Genomic DNA, 18,140 nt, shown 5'->3' with positions numbered 1-18,140 from the left:
AAAAAAGACAAAATGGGGAAAGAAAAATTAGCATAGTAAACCAAAGCAAGCCCAACAGTAATGAGAAAACAAAGCTTGAAGAGCACGCTTTATTGATCTACCTGTTCCTTAGCCTTGGAGACCTAAAAATGACAAGGGCATGTGTTACTGCAAATATTGCAAGCTAGTCATAGATCCAGAGTCCCATGAGTTGTTCTAAATCTTACTAGGTAATCAAAAACAGAAGTATTTGTGATAGTTTGAACTTTTCTAAATTATTCTAAAAGATGAATATCCTTCAAGAGGGATAGGAAATTGTATTTCATATACATTGCCAAACTAAGTATGATTTTTTCTCAATTAAAAAATAAAAGACGAAAAAATTCACTCTGAATCTATAATATAGCTATGTTTACTGAGGCAAAATTTTTGACCATCATTTCAAAAAGTTAAACATCTATAGCAACACAGCTGCATAGCATCAATGTTGTCGAGGTTCGATTCTGCTGTACCAAGCATTTTCTATATAAATCTTTTCATGCAGTTATTTGTTTGCTGCACATTTAATTGCATTTTAGTTGGATATTTGATTAATACTGTAGCTTAACAAGCATGGGAAACATACCATGCAACAACGAAAATAATTAAAAAAAAAAACATAAAATGCACCTTCAGTTGTTGCAATCGAGCATTTTCTTCATCCAATATTCTCTTTTTCTCATCTTCACTAATGCTTCCTCCACTGACACTGCCTCCTGCCACTTGCTGTGAATTGTTAGATAATGTGTTGATGGCTGATGTTATGCTGCCAGGCCTGGAAGAAAACCAGTATCAAAATTACAACTCCTGGTACCGTTATTATGGCATATTTCATAAATGGCTATACAGAGAACAGCTCTACATAATTCTACTCAATGATGAGATTGGTCGTTTTATTTTATTATATTTTCTAATTATGCTTTAAAATAGATCTTTAAGGACTATAGGTAGCAATACTTTTTATCCAAGTCACCTTTATAAAAGTACATGAATAACATGATAACAAAGGGATAAGGATGCCATTTACTGAAAAAGTAAAAAAAATATGGGGTCCAGGGGGCTGCCTAGGCCAATGATGTTTTAAAATCCCAAAAAGTCAGAAATCTGCAAATGGTCAGAAAAATCTCATTCTTGTTAAGTTTCTTGAATCAAATATACATTAAAAGAGATTAAATAACAATACTGCACATATCACAGTGGATCAGTCTTTCAAAATACAATGGAGTTAACCAAATTCAAAACGTGTAATGCCGTTACTCAATTGTAAGTATTTTACAACACATCTGAATAACAAGTCACTTTACCTTGCGACTGTTGTTGGTGGAGCTGCTCCTTTTTTACCCTCCAAAGACGCCAAGTGTTGCTCTAATGCATCAAGCAAACTGGAAGGAGCCTAAACAGGAAAAAAATATATATATCAAGGTTATGTCCACACAGACAAATCAAAAGTGCCTATACATAAGCATGAAAATGTCTTTGACAAAAAAAAAAAAACTGATGCTACTATCTGTAAAATAAAATTTTACATGTATACTTAATATTATGATAATCTCCATTTATGGTGTGCTTCTAACAGCTGGGACAGACACCCCACCTTTTTTTATTTTGGTGAATCTAGAAACTTATCGCAAACGTGACCTGTTGTAGTTAAGATGGTTACATGCTTTATTGAAATTTATTAAGTTGCTAAAAAGTATTATATATACTACTTTAAAGAGTGGTTACAGTAGCAGGTTATAATTATGAGAAAAGTCTTATAAAACCATGCACAGCATTATATCTTTTCAGCATTAATCCTCATATCAAACAATTGCTGAGTCACTATGAGACAGATCTATTGCAACAGATAAGAAAAGAATGCTTTCCACAAAGGTTTGCACAGGTTGGTGTTCTATTTTGCCTTCTTGTATAATAAACTTTTTCTTAACTGTTTCTCAAATCTCATTCAGTATTAGTATAAATATAAATTCAGTTGTTTAAACTTAAGTGATCACAACCACCTCTCGACATCAATATATCTTGTCATTTACAGCAATCATTCAAATGATTACCACAGATGTGAACAAACAAGCAGAAGGAAAATTAAGCATGAAATTCTACACACACCCCTTGTGCACATGATTTGATTCTAATCATTTTGATACTATCAATTTAATGTTATCACTGCTCATGACACATTTTATCATCGATCTAAATAACTCTAAATAACAATGATAATCATTAAAAGATAAAAATGCCACATAAGCACCAGGTAAGTGGATTATTTCTGAAATGGTTGTGCTTTCATTTGGATACATCACTCATGATTTTATTGTATTCTATCTAAAAAAAAAAAAAAAAAAAAAACTGCTCATTTGAAACCAGTGTTCTAATAAATTGTCCGTAACTACAAAGGAAAACAAAAGCTTTTTCAATGAATCTTAGTTATTGTAATACCTGCTTAATTTGAAATCAAATTTTCTGCCAATGATCCAGATTACATAATGGCAGAAATGCTTTGATAAGTAATGTCTAAAACTGGCACCAGGAAAAAGTTATAACTGTGAATGCCGGAAAAGGTTAGAATAACCAAAATTACAGGATGTTGTTGAATTCTGTATTTTGTGTTATCTCATAATTCTAAAATATTGTCTTATGTATACGGGGGCAGTGTTTGAATTAAAGCCAATACCACCTACAGGGAATGAAATACTTGGCAAAAGAGACTTACACTTTGGTACTGGGCATTGTTCTTCAGATTCTGACAAGGAAATAAAGGGGCTTCAAAACTGCAGCAACCAAAATCAAACTCTTTTAATCAAAGGAAAAGAGATGCAAATAAATCAAAATCAAGTACCACCATTTTGACATTGAGTAATATTCAAATCTATTTTTTCTGGGTATCAAAAATTTCACAAACAAGGTTTCGCTTTCTTGTCTGCTTGGTTATCAAGCAATTATGTTTTCTGAACTCACCTTGGCTAAATCTGGAATGTCACCTTTGTCAATCCCTACTTGCTGGAATTAAATCACAAGCAATGAAATTTTTATATAATCATATTCAAAAATAATTGATTCAAATAAAAAAATGTCCAAATATTCATTCTTGCTACACACATTTTCAAAATAAAATGATTATCTCTTCTAGCAAAACTTTTATAGTGGCCTTCATTTCAGGCACTTAGGTAAAGGCAATAAATCGAACATTAAGTAGCAAAGTAGCATTTGTTGAACAGCAGTATTAAGAAACTCAAAAAGCTTACCTCAGCTACTTTGAGAAATTCTGAGACTTTGTCCATCCTGACTAAAAACTTCTTGTAAATATCCAGACCATCTTTACATTGCTTCTTATTCATTTCAAAATATTTTTCTGGAAATGTATATCACCAATAGGTAATAGAAATAATTCCATTTACTATCAAGCATTAATCTTTGTATTTCTTTATATATATAAAGTATTAAATGCTAAGTAAACATTTTATGTAATGCTGCAGCCTTCTACAGAGTCGCCCCTGAAATTTTCTAATATTTTTGAATGGAATTATGCATTTCTTTACAAAAGCAAATGAGACATCTTACTTACCTAATAAATTTATGATCCCATCATTATAACATGCAAATAACCTGATCAAGTCTTTGAACAACATCATAAAGCAGGCATTGATTACTCCATTGGTGAGTTCATTAGCTGTACACTGGAAAGGAAACATACTGACATATTTAACAATACAACCACCTTCATGAGATGGGAAAGCACACTGTGATCCTGATAAAACAGAAATGACATGAAATCGTCTGGGGTGTGTTTCACTACAAAAAGCAGGAACCGGATATAGCTCATTTAGTTATTCTCATTTAATATTCATGTTACCGGGTCACTACATCATCAATGGATTTCCTTACACCTTGTTGTTTTATGAAAAGTGCATTTCAGGTATTAAAATCCCCAAATTGAACTACATGTATAGTTCACGTGTATGGGAGATAATACTTTGTACTGAAGTTGAAAATGGACACGACAGTAACTCACAACAACCCGCTTTCTTCACCCATCAAAATTTGCGGCGAAGAGCAATTTTTGTTTTTCTCTTGTGTGTGCTGAAATGATCCCTGCGATGACAAAAAAAGAAAAAAAAAAAAAAAAAAATTTCTGAGAGCTTTCTTTTCCATAATGTACAGCTGCAAAACAGACTGGTATGTCTGTGTCCAACATTTAAGTGCTGTTTGAGTGTCATTTTTGGCTAAGAATTAAAAAGTTTAAAATACACAGCAATGTTTGGAAACACAAAATTGTTTGTTATAATGAGACAAATTAATCTCCGTTCACATGAAAGCACCCCCATTGTAAGCCAACACATAGGAATATTTTGACAGACTTTCATAGATGATAACCTATTGTTGTTAATTACCTTGTTTATCAAAATATGTACATGCACTTCCACATTATCCTCCTAATGTGGAAGTGCATGTACATATTTTCATAAATATATTACTATGAGGGAGTAGGATTGGCCAGCAGTATTTACCCATCTAAATTATACATTTTGTAATTTGGGAGAGGTTAACCTACAGGGCCTTATGTACATTTTACTCCTGATATATGCTAATTTATATGTTCTGTATATGTGCTTACTTATTTTCCAATAATTTCATTAGTACTTTAACTTGTTTATCTAATCAATCTTCCTTTCTGTCTCTTTGATTTCTATTATCTGTTTACTTAATGCGTTAGTGTTGTACACACATACATATTTTTATAAAAAATAATTGCAAACCATTTTTGCATTTCTCTTTTCTTCTCTTATGAGTGAACACTGACCTGGGAACCAGTAAATGATCATTTGTGGGTGATTTGATAAATGGAGATGTAACTTTTCTCAAAATAATTACTTATACTTACATCAAATTCCAATAAAGCATCTAGCTGATTCTGTAAAGCTGGAAGGGTCTTCAGCAACTAAATGTGTAATAACAAATAATTTAAAATCATAAATATGTTGAGGATCAGAAACATTAATGACCTCATACATAATACTCCTTACTTAAACATAAGCCTATTATTCAAACATACAGATTGTTAATAATTTTAGACAGGTTTTTATGCAAACAGTTGTGATGACATTCATTCCATTTTTATGTTTGTTTGCCAATATTTTAGTTTGCCTGGCATAACTTCATATTATATGAAGTGGTGAACTGAAGAAGATCAAGGACATACTAAAAGGATTCCATACCTTATCTCCATGCATTGTTCTCAGCATACCATCATCTTTTCTGCAATTAAAATATGTAGGTTAACTTCAATTTAACAAATAGTATTAAATAAGTATGAAACAATCAATGGAGTGGAATTGCAATGGTTTTAGGACAATGCCCATAAAAGGTCTGCTTAAAATGCTCATCATTCTGATGTAACCGACAGTTAGAGAGCCTTTTGTCAAAAAGTACCCTGAGTAAAGATATACTTAATTTGCATTAACCAAAGATTTGTGGTGTCATAAGACTGGACTTGTTAGTAACCAGTTAATGCTGTGTTGAAGTCTATGGTAGCAACACAGCCTGTATAGGCAAGTCCCCTCTAGTGGAATAAGGGAACTTATGTGTGAAGATGCCATTTTGATTTTTTTTACTATTAGCAGTGACATCATGTTTTAATACTGAAAATCAATGTGGTACCTCACATGTTATTTCAAGATAAACTTGTTATATATTCATTTGCAGACAAATGTTTATAGCACTAGGAAGTGATCAGAATACACAGCATTGCAGCAACTGATACACTAACAGGCCAGGGTTGGCAAATCTCAAACTTATTTAGATTTATTCAATTGACACCTCACAGTCCCCAAAGTCACCTCAGTACATTTAACCATTTCTAAATCTCCAACTGTTGTAATAATAGATAATTCTGAGACTCAAAAAGCATCATATATATTTAATCAATACTCCCAATTTTGAACGATGTTGGATCAATGAAGTACAATGTTGGTAAACTAATCCAAATGTTTTAACAATAGTCCCAGTCAAATGCAAAGGACTACTCATGTAATCTAGGTCAGCAGAAATCCCACTGAAGCTAAAGCATAAATCTGTCTGGTTTATTTTTTCTAAATGTTATAAATATTGGGAAAATCATTATATTTAAAGATGCATTTCAAGTGAGCTGACAAGTCAAATCATTGCCACTAAACTCCACCAAACGCTGCCATACAGTTTCAAGCAGCATATTACTTAAAGAAATACCAAAGGCATCGTTTCAGATTTCCCCAAAAAAACGATATTTGTGCAGATATTTTCTGCTTTCTTTCTGTGCTATCTATAACCCTAGTCATTTGAATAATTATGCGTTTGTATGCACAGCAGTAATGCATCATTCATTACTAGGTCATTTGGTGGACTTTTCATTACTGAAGGGATGGATAAATAGGTCAAATTTAGAACCCAAAATGTGAAGAAGGTGCAGTTTGAAGCTTTTTTTTTTTTTTTTTTTATGAAGACTTAGTTGCATAAGAAACTAGTAGTAGTGATTTATATGCACTGCATGGAATCTACACTTGTTCATATGTATCTAAAGTCATCTTTTCCATATCTTTCAGAAATGGCAAATTTTAGAGCAAATTCATATTTAATTAAAGGAATGATCTTTTCTAAGTTAATAAAATAAATACAATAAACCTTCCACTGGATTATTTTCCCAGGATTTTTTAAAAATATAATTCCACGTTTTGTATGTACATTATTCATAGAAAGAATCCCAGTTGGTCAGTAGATAGGGTAGATAATGCTTCAACTAAAACAATATGCTGACATTAATAACATTTCAAGATGAGAGACTAGTTTTATGTTGGATTAAGATCACTTTTTCATCCCAAATGTCCTGATTTTTTTCCTCATTAGATGAGCTTAATGGTAGGCTTACAGAAATAAATTTGGGCAAATGTCAGAGTTGTGTTCAGGAACATTTTTATTCAGGTTTGGGTAAAACAGGTTAGCATTTGAATTTTATATCAAATATATGTTATTTCTGGGCAATTGTCAAGTATGTCCTAGCACAGGAACAAAATGTTGTGCCTCCATGTGAAACCAGACAACTCTGGTGTTTTTAGCCTCCAAATTCTAAAAAATATCAATTAAGCTCATAAATTGGACAAGCATAAGAACTTTTTATATCGTAAATTTTATATTTATTATTTATTATGAAGATTACAACAATAATTGTGCTGACTTTTGATGTATGCCATGCTATGATCTTTATTAAAAGATATCCATTTTTACGAGATTCCAAATTGTATCGTGGTGTTTGGTTCCATTGTCTCGCTTTCAAAAAATTAGAACTGGCGCTCCAAACAAGGAAGACAAAGTCAAAAATTTTATATTGCCAGAGTTCGTTCTCGCATAAGAATATCCTCGCAGCATTATCTGCAATTAACCTTCATACGACTTGAAATGCATTTTGCAATGTCATTTTCGATCTGCCACATGGAGCATTTTATTTATCAAGAGTGGGGGAGGGTGGAAAATCCCCTTTGGGGCCCCATATAACAATATCAATACAGTGGGAATCCCCTTGTAATGAAGGCAAAATAAATGTTATTCTAAGGAAAGTCCAATGAATTTACTTTTTTTAAACATAAAATCAATAGAACATTTCTTGTATGGATTCTTATAATGACACCAAAGAGCAAATTAAATAAAATCAACCAGACGGTAAACACTGGCAGGTTTTGTCAATTTTACCAACTTGTTTATATTTCAAACAGTGCACTTTTAGCGCATATGCAGTCGTTTAAATCCTGTCCTGTATGGCCTGACTTAACAAACTGTAATCATACCTTATATATTGATAATATGTTGTAAATTTATGGTTACATGAGATTGTTACATTCAGAGTTTTGACTTCAAAATATTTGCTTCAACTAGCTTTGTCTTGTTTGAAATACAGTGGGATCTTTTTATAGATGTCCCTCTGTTCAGTGATACATTGCAGCACTTACTGATATCAAAGCACTTGAAAATGGATCTGGCTGTTTGGTGACGACTTTTAGTCCCAAACCTATTTAGTCCAGTTCTGCATCTAAATATACCTCTTAGATTCTTTCGGTGAAAAGACCAGTAAAAGCAATGAAAACCATCTGAATGTTCTCGTTAAATTATATGCATCACTGTGCAGGCTACGATGGAGTAATCAACAAGAAAATAGATAGCATAATCAATGAAGTGGTGCACATCAAGTTTGCATTAAAACATTAACACAAATGCAGTAATCATTTTTGTCTTGTATTAAGTTGTAATTCCCAATGGATTAAAACGATCTTTTGAACATCATGTATTCTTTTATCTTTCAATAAACAAAAATAAATATTTAAAAAGTAAAATAAAATAAGCCTTTTTTCCCCATTAAATCCCAAACAATCCCAAGATGCAGTATCACATCTCTTCTGGATTTAATGTCATCACTGATTCTAAATTCAATTGGAAACCACCATATAACTTACTTTAACCAAAGGGGCTTTACATGGTATTTGAGATGTATGCATCACAATCTATTGATTTTCAAAGTCTGGCGTCCTTCTCTCAGCTGAGAAGATGCTATATTGTAATGTGCTGATACACTGCCTAAGAGGATAGCTTACATGATAGGAAAAATGATGAACATAAACTTCAAAGTCTTTGTGTTAGCCCCCAAAACAGGTCTATTTAAAATCTTCTTGCCTTCTGTCTTTTCAAAAATACCCCTTTACTTAAAACACAGCTTTTGTTAATGTTGTAAGGTAACTAGGTCTGTAGGTTCTGGAAGACCGCCTGGAGAAAAAGCCTTAAAAACTAAGTTTATAAGAAGATGGCCTATATTTATGTAACCACTGGGGACAAAACTCGGTTTATTACACCTGCCATTAAGGACACAGTCTTATATGCATTTAAGCACCCTGACAATCATTCAGCATTACCAGAAGATTCCCTATGTTACATTGCCTTATGATGATACTACTGGAAACTGAAATGTGAGTAAATCCCAAGAAAGATGCATCATCCAACATTTGAACAGCACCAATAAATCACTTCCAAGAAGATGAAACTACTAAGGCTAGAATTGATTTTTACTCTGCAAATTATTCCAGCTCCCCAGATGATACTGTATCCTCACACAGGAAAAATAGCTTTATTCCTAAGCTATAAAGAAAGAGGTTTCTATTTAACAAATTCTGCCTTGAAACCATACTTTACAAATCAAATGATGGGTAATTCTTAATCTACTAATATATCAAATTCAACTGATTTTAATTTCATATATGTTTATTATCACTGCAGGTGTGGAATTATAATAACTGAAAAATAAAAAAGCAACCATATTGCCAATATTTGGCCAATATGACAGTGTCTGATAGTGCTTTCCCTAGCAGTCATGTTTAATGGTCATATCCCAGGGATAAACAGCTTTTCAGATTTCCTGAGCTAAGTGGATCAACTGGAACACACTTTCTATGCATAATTCATAAGTGATGGCTATGTGTGGAATATATGCTTTTTCCAAACATGCACCAAATTTTTGTGCTCATTCTGATTGAATTGATGTTTTCTAAGAAATGATGCAAAGTGAGCAAAATAATGCAACTCAATTTTCCAGAATCTGGTATGAATACTTTTTAACACACTAACAGGAACTGGAAAGTACTTCACCATTGATCTGCTGCCCATTGACCTAATGCTCAACCTTTTTAACACAAGAAATCCTGCCCAAATCCCCATACAACAATATTGGATTTTTCACAGTAAGCGTCCTTCCTATTACTCTGACAAATAGATTTACAAGATCATTATTTTTGGTGCAAGAACATAGTAGAAAACAAAGACGTTTTTAGCACACTAAAATCTCCTGAATTTTTATTAATAGGACAGTAATTCAAGTAGTGAATTTTTACCAACCCTCTTTTGACTTTGCAGAAATCATATGCCATCAGTCTGTAGGACACCGCCTTTTCATTGAGGTATTTGGAATATCTACGGATGAATGTGGACATGTCATAACCTGCAATAAGTACAATTTCATAATATATTAACACATCATCATCTTATGAGCATTGAAAAAGGTTTTGTTATATGTCTTTTTAACAATTTATCAGTAGTCCACTTAAGGTCAATGGGGCTGGTTTGCAATAAGCACCAGATGGCTAGTACTTGAAAATTATATACCATAGATATATATATGAGATTAAGGTTAGGCAAAATGTTGTCTTAGATACCAACTTTCGATTTCAGTTACCTTTGAGTCCAGGCATTACAGCATTCTATACTTACCTTGGACTCCATTTTTATCTAGGAACCCACTCAAATTAAAGGAACAATTGTTGGATGCTAGATACTGTGTAAAACGCTGAAATGAGAGAAAAATTAAATTAACTATTAAAGTTCAGGAATTTTTTTACATATAAACAACCATTATGATCCTTATGAAAATCTATAAGTTTTATCTTTTTATTAACAATCTACAAAAACATTTTGGATCAAAAATCCTTAAGATTGTGGCTACTATCATCAGACTTGTGAAATTTCTAACAAAACTTTAACAATATATTGATAACAATTCCATATATGATGGAGAATGCTTTTCTTTTCCACAGAGGACCAAGACATCAGCTGGTAAGATACATTTTATGTTTCTAAATCAGTAATCATATTATATTATAATCATTTTTGTATAAAATGCTGGGCAACTAAACAGAATCTGTGTAAGGGAATTCAAGCATACTTTCACGTTTTCCATTCCAACCCAATGTGCTAATTAAATTTTCCAGCCATTTCTGGTTGAAGGCACTCAGTCAGACCTAGTTTAGTTCTTGTTTTTATGTTTTAACAATCAACAAAGCTGCAGGTCTTCTTTTATATGTAAACATGATATTTCTTTCAGAGAGTTTCTAAAAGAGCTGGAATATTTATGTTGTAGAAAGCCAGTGATTACAAACTATAATAGCTATGATTGCTGCTAGAGATTTACACTAAGAAACTGAATGCGACTGTGCATTGTAATTACTAAAAACTTCAAACACCAAGTTATATTCCAACATTTTATTTTTCAAGATTTCTACATGTAATATACTTACAATAAAACTATTTGACTTAAAATATATTCCTTGACCGTAAACTTTAATGTAATGTTCAAGGAAATGAAAAATATAGTGTTTTGTGAAATATTCTTAAATTTATATTGTTCAAAATCAATGAGTTTTTACCATAGTGTACACAACTGTGAGGCTCTGTTTCAAAAAGGTACTCTCAAGGCAACTGGAAAGCACTTAGAGACAAATGTGCATAATATTAAAAACAGCTGTAATTCTTAGAGCCATGATGGATTTCTGAGAACATGTTAAAAAATCACTTAAAAAACAACCTTTTTCACCAGTGCATTTTTTAAAAAAAAACTCTATTAATGGAAATTGCATTTCACAAAATCTATAATTTAGCATATAATAGATGAACAATTTTTTTCATACACAGACACTTTTTTTTCTTTTTTGAGGGGGGGGGGGGGAGGGGATCCACCTTTTACATTTTCAACAAATTAGGCCCTATTCAGATCGAGAAGAGCCGAGTGCCAGCTAGGCCATGACCTAAATATGGCAGACCTACATGAAGGAAGACCACTTAATCATGTAATGGTCTCTCCACCTTCCCCCCCCTGCAGGGGCACAGTAATTAAATCTCGGCTCAATTCAACCGGTCGAGGGACGATGCGTGGGGAGGCGTCTGAGAGGCAGAGAGACCATTACAGGATTAAGCAGTCTTCCTTTCATGTAGGTCTGCCATATTTAGGTCACGGCCTAGCTAGCACTCAGCTCTTCTCGATCTGAATCGGACCTTAGAGGGACAGTTTGTCAATTTACTTCTCCACAGTTTCAATATCCTTTTTTAAATTATTTGTATTTTTCAAACATGCCCTTCAAAATAAGAGTCCAACCTGCTCTGAGAAATTCACTAGAGAAGGCTTTTACTTGGAAAAAGAGAGGCTGAATGGTAGGTCCACAGCATGTGGTGAAGGAGTGAAAGTTTTACTGTTCTTTCAGTAAAGTAAATCAGATATATTCTGGATCAGCAGAAATGAGATATGCAAATGGTTTTCAAACTACACTGACCTCTACTAGTAAGATTTTCTACATAAAAAGGCTGGCACTGATAATGATGATGATGATTATGATAAAAATCATGATAATTAAAGTGAAGATAACAATCTGTCATGTTGACAGTGATGTTGAAGATAATGCTGGAGATGACACCCACCTCATTTCCATAGTTCATCAGACTGTGTGTTGTAATAAGGGCTTTGAACACAACCACCCAGTTCTGACTCTGGGTCCTCTGAATAAGTATATCTGCCAGCTGAGGGATGGACACATTGGGTTCATTGGTGCACTGGAGTAAGTCTGAAATACATTATGATCACAACTTTATCATTCATAGCTTAAATAAGCCTTAAAATGTGGAGATTAAGAGACCATTCCCAGAGCCTTCCTTGGAGTCTAACAAAGTTTTCTTCAGGATTTTATTTTTATTTATTTTTTGTATCGTACAAATTTTGTTTGATTTCAAGTATGATGATATATCATCATACTTGAAATCAAAAATTAAAAAAATCTAATTATGACTCTACCATGCAAATGACAAAAGCAAAATAAATCAAGTTTCTCCCATGAGAGGCTCTAAGCATCAGACCCCACAGAAAAAATATGATAAGCAAGATAACTGAATTCCACCCAAATATCACTTGGTGCTACAACATATTTCCAGGGCTGGCTACTGGCACAATTCCATTCATCTAGCATACACAAACTCTTTTCACCAAATAAAAAAAAATGTTAAGTCATACACATACTGTGCAATGTTTTAAGTAACAGCACTTTTTCCAGAAAACAGGTCTTTCGTTTTTCTACCAATGGGTTGCAGATTCTGCAAGTGCATAGCCAGGAATTTATCAGAATTAATTTTGGCAGGAAACATGGAGGCATGCAGTTGTCATGCAGACATCATCATAACCACACATGTGCCTAATTTTAGGATACTTTTCTGCTTCAACTCCTAAACACACCAAAAACCAAACTGCAAATTACATGAACCAGACACCTACAATCTCTATTGATAAGTAACATCTCAAAGCTGGAATCAAATTTATCTTCAAATTTCAAGGTTTGCTCTCTCAAACTTGCGTACCTTGACTCTTTTGCTGCAGCAAACTGTGAAAACCACATCTTTATTTTCCTATTTGGCAGTGAAGGTTCAAGAACATTTTAAGGTCATTAACTATGTTTTGTTAACAATTTGAGCTGGGTCCCACCTGTGACTAAAGGGGAGGAGGGCCGTGCCTGGTGACTGTATGAACTGTTCTGACTTAATGGTGGCCATAGAAAGCAGGGAGAAAAAGGCATAAACAGAACTGGAAATATAATAGTCCGCAGGGCTACAATTTTTGACAGATCTGTTTCTAAATTTGATATGCCTGTCAGGGTGCATGCTGGAAGATAAGGACATTGGCTAAAGTGTGTTATGAGTGTATACCCAGTGTTGTCAAACCACTTGTCTCTGCCCTTACCACTTCACTCATTATATCTAAAAGATAACATTGGTCACTTAAACTATAATGAAGGGCATCATTCATCTGGCATACCAAGATCTCTGCCCATGTGTACATTATAACCAAGATATTTAGATAATTATCATATCAAAAGGATTTAGTCAATTCTAATATGGGTTGTCTAACCAACAGTCATTCAAAACGATGTCTTTTATACTTAATAATTAAAAAAACAATGATACTTACTCTCAAATCTTATCTTATATTGCAGAATTTGAATTTCTATTATTATTGTGCATTAAGTGTGAAAAGCAAACAACTAACAGACTAATGAATACTTTGAGGTAAATATGCATGTTTTTCTAACCCCTGTATTTTAACTCATTGAATACAATTTCCACTCACATATATATATATAAATGGCAGTATCATACTACTTACCTATTTCACCAGTTGTCTAGACAAATGAATTAAGATTAAGAGAAGATCCTAGAACAAGGCAAAGATGGTCTGACAAAGAGGATCCAGCAATATATGGTGTCAAAGCACCACCCAACATATTTCAACGCCACTCTTAAACATTAAATATCAAAAAATTCTTTCTTAAACATTTTTCATCCACCATTATGATGCCTCTCACTCCCTAAAAGATTTTTTTTAACATGGAAAACTATCAAAAGTAAAAATCTGATTTTGTGGGAATCATAGACTTGCCCTTCAAGAAATCGACGGAAAATAGCTCTTTTTCAATTTTGAATGGGCACTGTAGAAAACATATAACAGCTAAAGCTCTCAATTTAAGCACATATGTGTGATATCATGTGAAGAATAAGTTCTGTAAATTTCAATCCAAGCAGTTGAGTACATTTTGAGACAGAACGCTTTAAATGTGCAGCAAACCGTAACGCTTATCCCTTCAAGATCTCGACGAAAACCGGAAGTGCGTCATGACGTCACTCGCTTCTACTTGGAAAGCTGCTGGGTGATTTTCCGATGAGAAATATTTCGTGGCTCATACAAACGTTCGGAAAATGACCATGCAGATAAAAGAAAATTCACTAATCAAAATTGAAACTGCGTAATTACATAGAAAAACATTGTGCATTCCTGACCTCGACTTGTCAGTGTAAACAAAGTGTACTGAACGCATCGCAAGCAAGCACGTGAATGCCGCGTTTGATACTTTGTATCAGACGCTTCGTTTTACTTGACAACACAGTGTTTACGATGGGCATGACAGGAAAAACAGTGCAAAAAACACGCACTTCCGGTTTTCGTCGATTTCTTGAAGGCGTCGATTTCTTGAAGGGCGAGTCTATATATCATTTATAATTTCTTTTTTATATTTATTAAACCTCCCAAACATACCCTACTGAACGCATGGCAAGTGTTCTTATTTCAACATTCCTGTTATTTAACCTTGTCAAATCAGTATCTATAGATTCCATAGTCCCAACCGTATGAAAACGATATACTGGCAAAAAAGTACTTACAAAAATGGGACATTTATTGAAAAATATGGCAATAATCAAAACATAGAAAACACTCATTCTCTCCACTATCTAATAATATAAAAACCAAATTATATGGAAAAAGACACATAAGCTATATTTAACTAACACTGTCATTATTGTACGCTGCATATTACTGCTGAAACATGCAAAATTAGGAAGAAAAACTTGTAGAATACAATGAATGAAAGATTTAAATACAAGTGCAATTTCAGGACTACACTCGTCATCATTATGCTGCACTAGTTACCTTGAATTTTGTGGTCAATTTCATTTTACTGAGCACTTACTCATCTCAAGGCAGGACGTGCAAACTTGTGGTTTAGTTATTATGGTTTTCTGGCATGCAGCTCATGAAGAGTGACGCAACTACAACTCTATACATTCAATAAATAAAATGGCTTTTGTTCCAATGTTTATCATCTCCAATGATCCATTTACTATTATAGGTTGTTGGCCATATTAACTAAACATGTATATATTAACTAAGCATTTTAATTTTTCCCATTTTCAAAATATATTTCTGTATGGAGATGGTCTTCTCTACCAAGACAAGTCAAGCAAATTAACTGGTGGATTATGTTAGCAGAAAGAGACTAGCATGGACAAAGACATTTTCAGACAGACAGTCATGTTAAGCCTTAGGTCATGAATCTCTTGTTTTATTTGGTGTATGCATGACAAAAGAAAAGTCATGGCAGAAAGAGGCATGACATAGCACTGAGCCCAGAGTCTTCACAAGCAATTTCTAGACAAATAACACACAAGGAGTATGAAGTCCATTTTAGTGTCATCTAAATTCAGACCTTGAATCCTGTTGTCACATACACAGTGACATTGTCCATATCAATGACAATGCACAAATTAAGGGACTCAATCCTCCTAGCCTAAGACCTTGGACCTTTCGGGCTGTTCATACATGCGCTGTGTTTCTAACTACAACAATAACCAGCATGGAAACGTAATGCCTTCCATCTTTTTAGCATTCTTGTCACACCTATGAAATATGATACCTATTGTTACAAAGATAGAGGAAGGTGTTTTCTATCAACGTAGATAAAAACATCCTATTGTCAAGTATAAAATCAATGTGAGACAGTCATCTAGTATGCTACATCTGCCTTATAATGTTTGACTCAACAATTATGCACAAGTATGTCTCAACAATGAGCAAGGCATGGCACACTTTTCCTATATATGGATATAGATCTAAAAATGAAAATATATATGCATAAGGATATAAAACAAAAAATGAAAACAGATTTAAGAATTCCGGAAACCAGGATATCCACAATGGAACACTATCTGACATTCTATACATTAGCATTATAGTTACCTAAGGACAAGGAAATTATCAAATAAGACTTGTAACCACAAAAGGAAGCATGTAACTTCAGGAAAAAAATCACTTGTACATAAAATACCTAAGGGAAGCATCCTATAATGAATGATATCTTTCTAGCTTCCTAGATAGTCCAATTATTTCATTATAGAAGAATACAGGTGGTAAGTGACCTATCATACAACTTATCAATAATCTTAAACCAATAAAACCACTGACGCTACCTTAAAAAGAGTTCTAAATATCCATGTACCATGCTTAATAAGGTCAAGCACCATTGCCATGACATAATCTACATTTTGTCTTATTCAGTATTGGGATTACTCAAAATTTCAAAAGTCCTACTTATTCCAATGTCTTTTTTTTTTCAAGGCACTTAATGTATACTTAATCATAAATTATTTTTTACGAGAAGCTTTGGGGATTATCAGAAACACCATTCACCTTTTTAAAATCAAAATAAATAGTGCTCTGGGAAATCTAGAATGCAGATTTCAATGGAATTTGATGAGTAACTACCTTAAAGTAAAATATGATTCTGGTAAGTAGTGTGCTATACTTTAAATGAGAATGACGCATGAACAAAATTGTCAACTTGGCGGCTTAACTTCAGTAACTTTTATCTAAAAAGGTATCGATGGGTACTACAGGAGTGGCTTCTACTGTCCCAAGGCTACGATTTTACATTGCGCATGAGACACTACTGACAAATCAACAAGCGGCTGCCTATGTGTGATTATAAATGGTTATGTTCCCTCTTGGTGTATGCCAAATTTCATTTTCATACAGTAATCCTCTACTGAGCAAGATGAGAAAAAGTGTTATTTCTTGTCCAAAATGGGTCCCCCAACGTTATAGTCTTTAAAGTTACAGGTGGTGGTATGTACATTTTTACAACAGGATTTCTCTAATAATTAAAATGTGTTTTGTTGTCAGTTTGTGCTTATATTTCAATTGTTGCAGACGATTGTTGGAAGTTGGGGAGTAACTTCAAATCGAAATGAAGTGAATGGCAGTATCGGTTACATAACAGAAAGATACAGTTTAACTTAAGTGGATTCATGACTAAAAGCTGCAATGTACAATTTGCACTTTTAGAAAAGCAGCAGAGTCTTATATGATGTTATATCGATGTTTTGGTCTCATGTTTTCACACCACTTGCATTTCTCCAACCATTCGACTCAATAAACTAAATTTGTCGACAAAAATCAATACAGTGTGCAAAGTGTCACTATTGACAGCAAACATAAAGGCCCTATTAAAGTAGAGCACTCCTGACTAAGGAAAGACTGAAATGACATGACCACATTGTAAAAACTAAATTGTCGGTCAAACTTACAGTCCAAATGCTTCTTCTTTGGTCCAATGACTTCCTCTGTCGTCGCTTTGCAGATCGATTTGGCCAAGCCCTGTCCGACCACCGTGTGCTTTGCAGCAAGCACACGGTCTACTATGCTTTGTTTGGACATGATTTCCTCACCCCTGTCACTCAACAACTTTTATGGGAAAGCTCCAAGGGCCAAAATGACCCAGTTAACTTCACCTAAAAAATAAAGGGGTGGGTGCACCTGCGGTACAGTCTAAAGATGGCGGAGAATTGAAGATATGGCAGTCACGTGAACAAGGAGCACTTATAAACTGTAATCAAAACGAATTTGCTCTGATAAAGAATGTTATTGAGCAGCCTAGATATTAAAAAACAAATAAATTGTGGAAAGTAGATGCGGG

The 18,140-nt window shown here is 33.7% G+C and overlaps 1 protein-coding gene across 10 annotated transcripts in view; it reads right to left on the bottom strand.

The window, feature by feature from the left end:
• Nucleotides 1-18,026, bottom strand: part of LOC106155057 (phosphatidylinositol-binding clathrin assembly protein) — a 30,288-nt gene extending 12,262 nt beyond the window's left edge. For 9 of the 10 annotated variants that reach the window (XR_015331553.1, XM_013529666.2, XM_013529665.2 and 6 more), the window contains exons 1-12: nt 17,752-18,026; nt 12,271-12,413; nt 10,294-10,369; nt 9,922-10,024; nt 5,232-5,271; nt 4,898-4,954; nt 3,581-3,692; nt 3,261-3,367; nt 2,974-3,015; nt 1,323-1,411; nt 649-793; nt 102-122 (exon numbers count right to left, since the gene is read on the bottom strand). Coding sequence is in view for 9 of the 10 variants with exons in the window: in XM_013529666.2 (XP_013385120.1) it covers nt 102-122; nt 649-793; nt 1,323-1,411; nt 2,974-3,015; nt 3,261-3,367; nt 3,581-3,692; nt 4,898-4,954; nt 5,232-5,271; nt 9,922-10,024; nt 10,294-10,369; nt 12,271-12,413; nt 17,752-17,881 (1,065 nt within the window). In the remaining variant the exon portion in view is untranslated. The remainder of the gene's footprint in view (nt 1-101; nt 123-648; nt 794-1,322; nt 1,412-2,973; nt 3,016-3,260; nt 3,368-3,580; nt 3,693-4,897; nt 4,955-5,231; nt 5,272-9,921; nt 10,025-10,293; nt 10,370-12,270; nt 12,414-17,751) is intronic. The other variant, XM_013529668.2, reaches the window with a different exon arrangement.
• Between the last annotated feature and the right edge of the window lie 114 nt (nt 18,027-18,140).

Source organism: Lingula anatina, chromosome 1 (assembly GCF_051362555.1).
Source record: "Lingula anatina isolate TDL-2025a chromosome 1, LinAna3.0, whole genome shotgun sequence".
NCBI classification, from domain to species: Eukaryota; Metazoa; Brachiopoda; class Lingulata; order Lingulida; family Lingulidae; genus Lingula; species Lingula anatina.
This window is presented reverse-complemented; position numbering and strand designations above follow the sequence as displayed.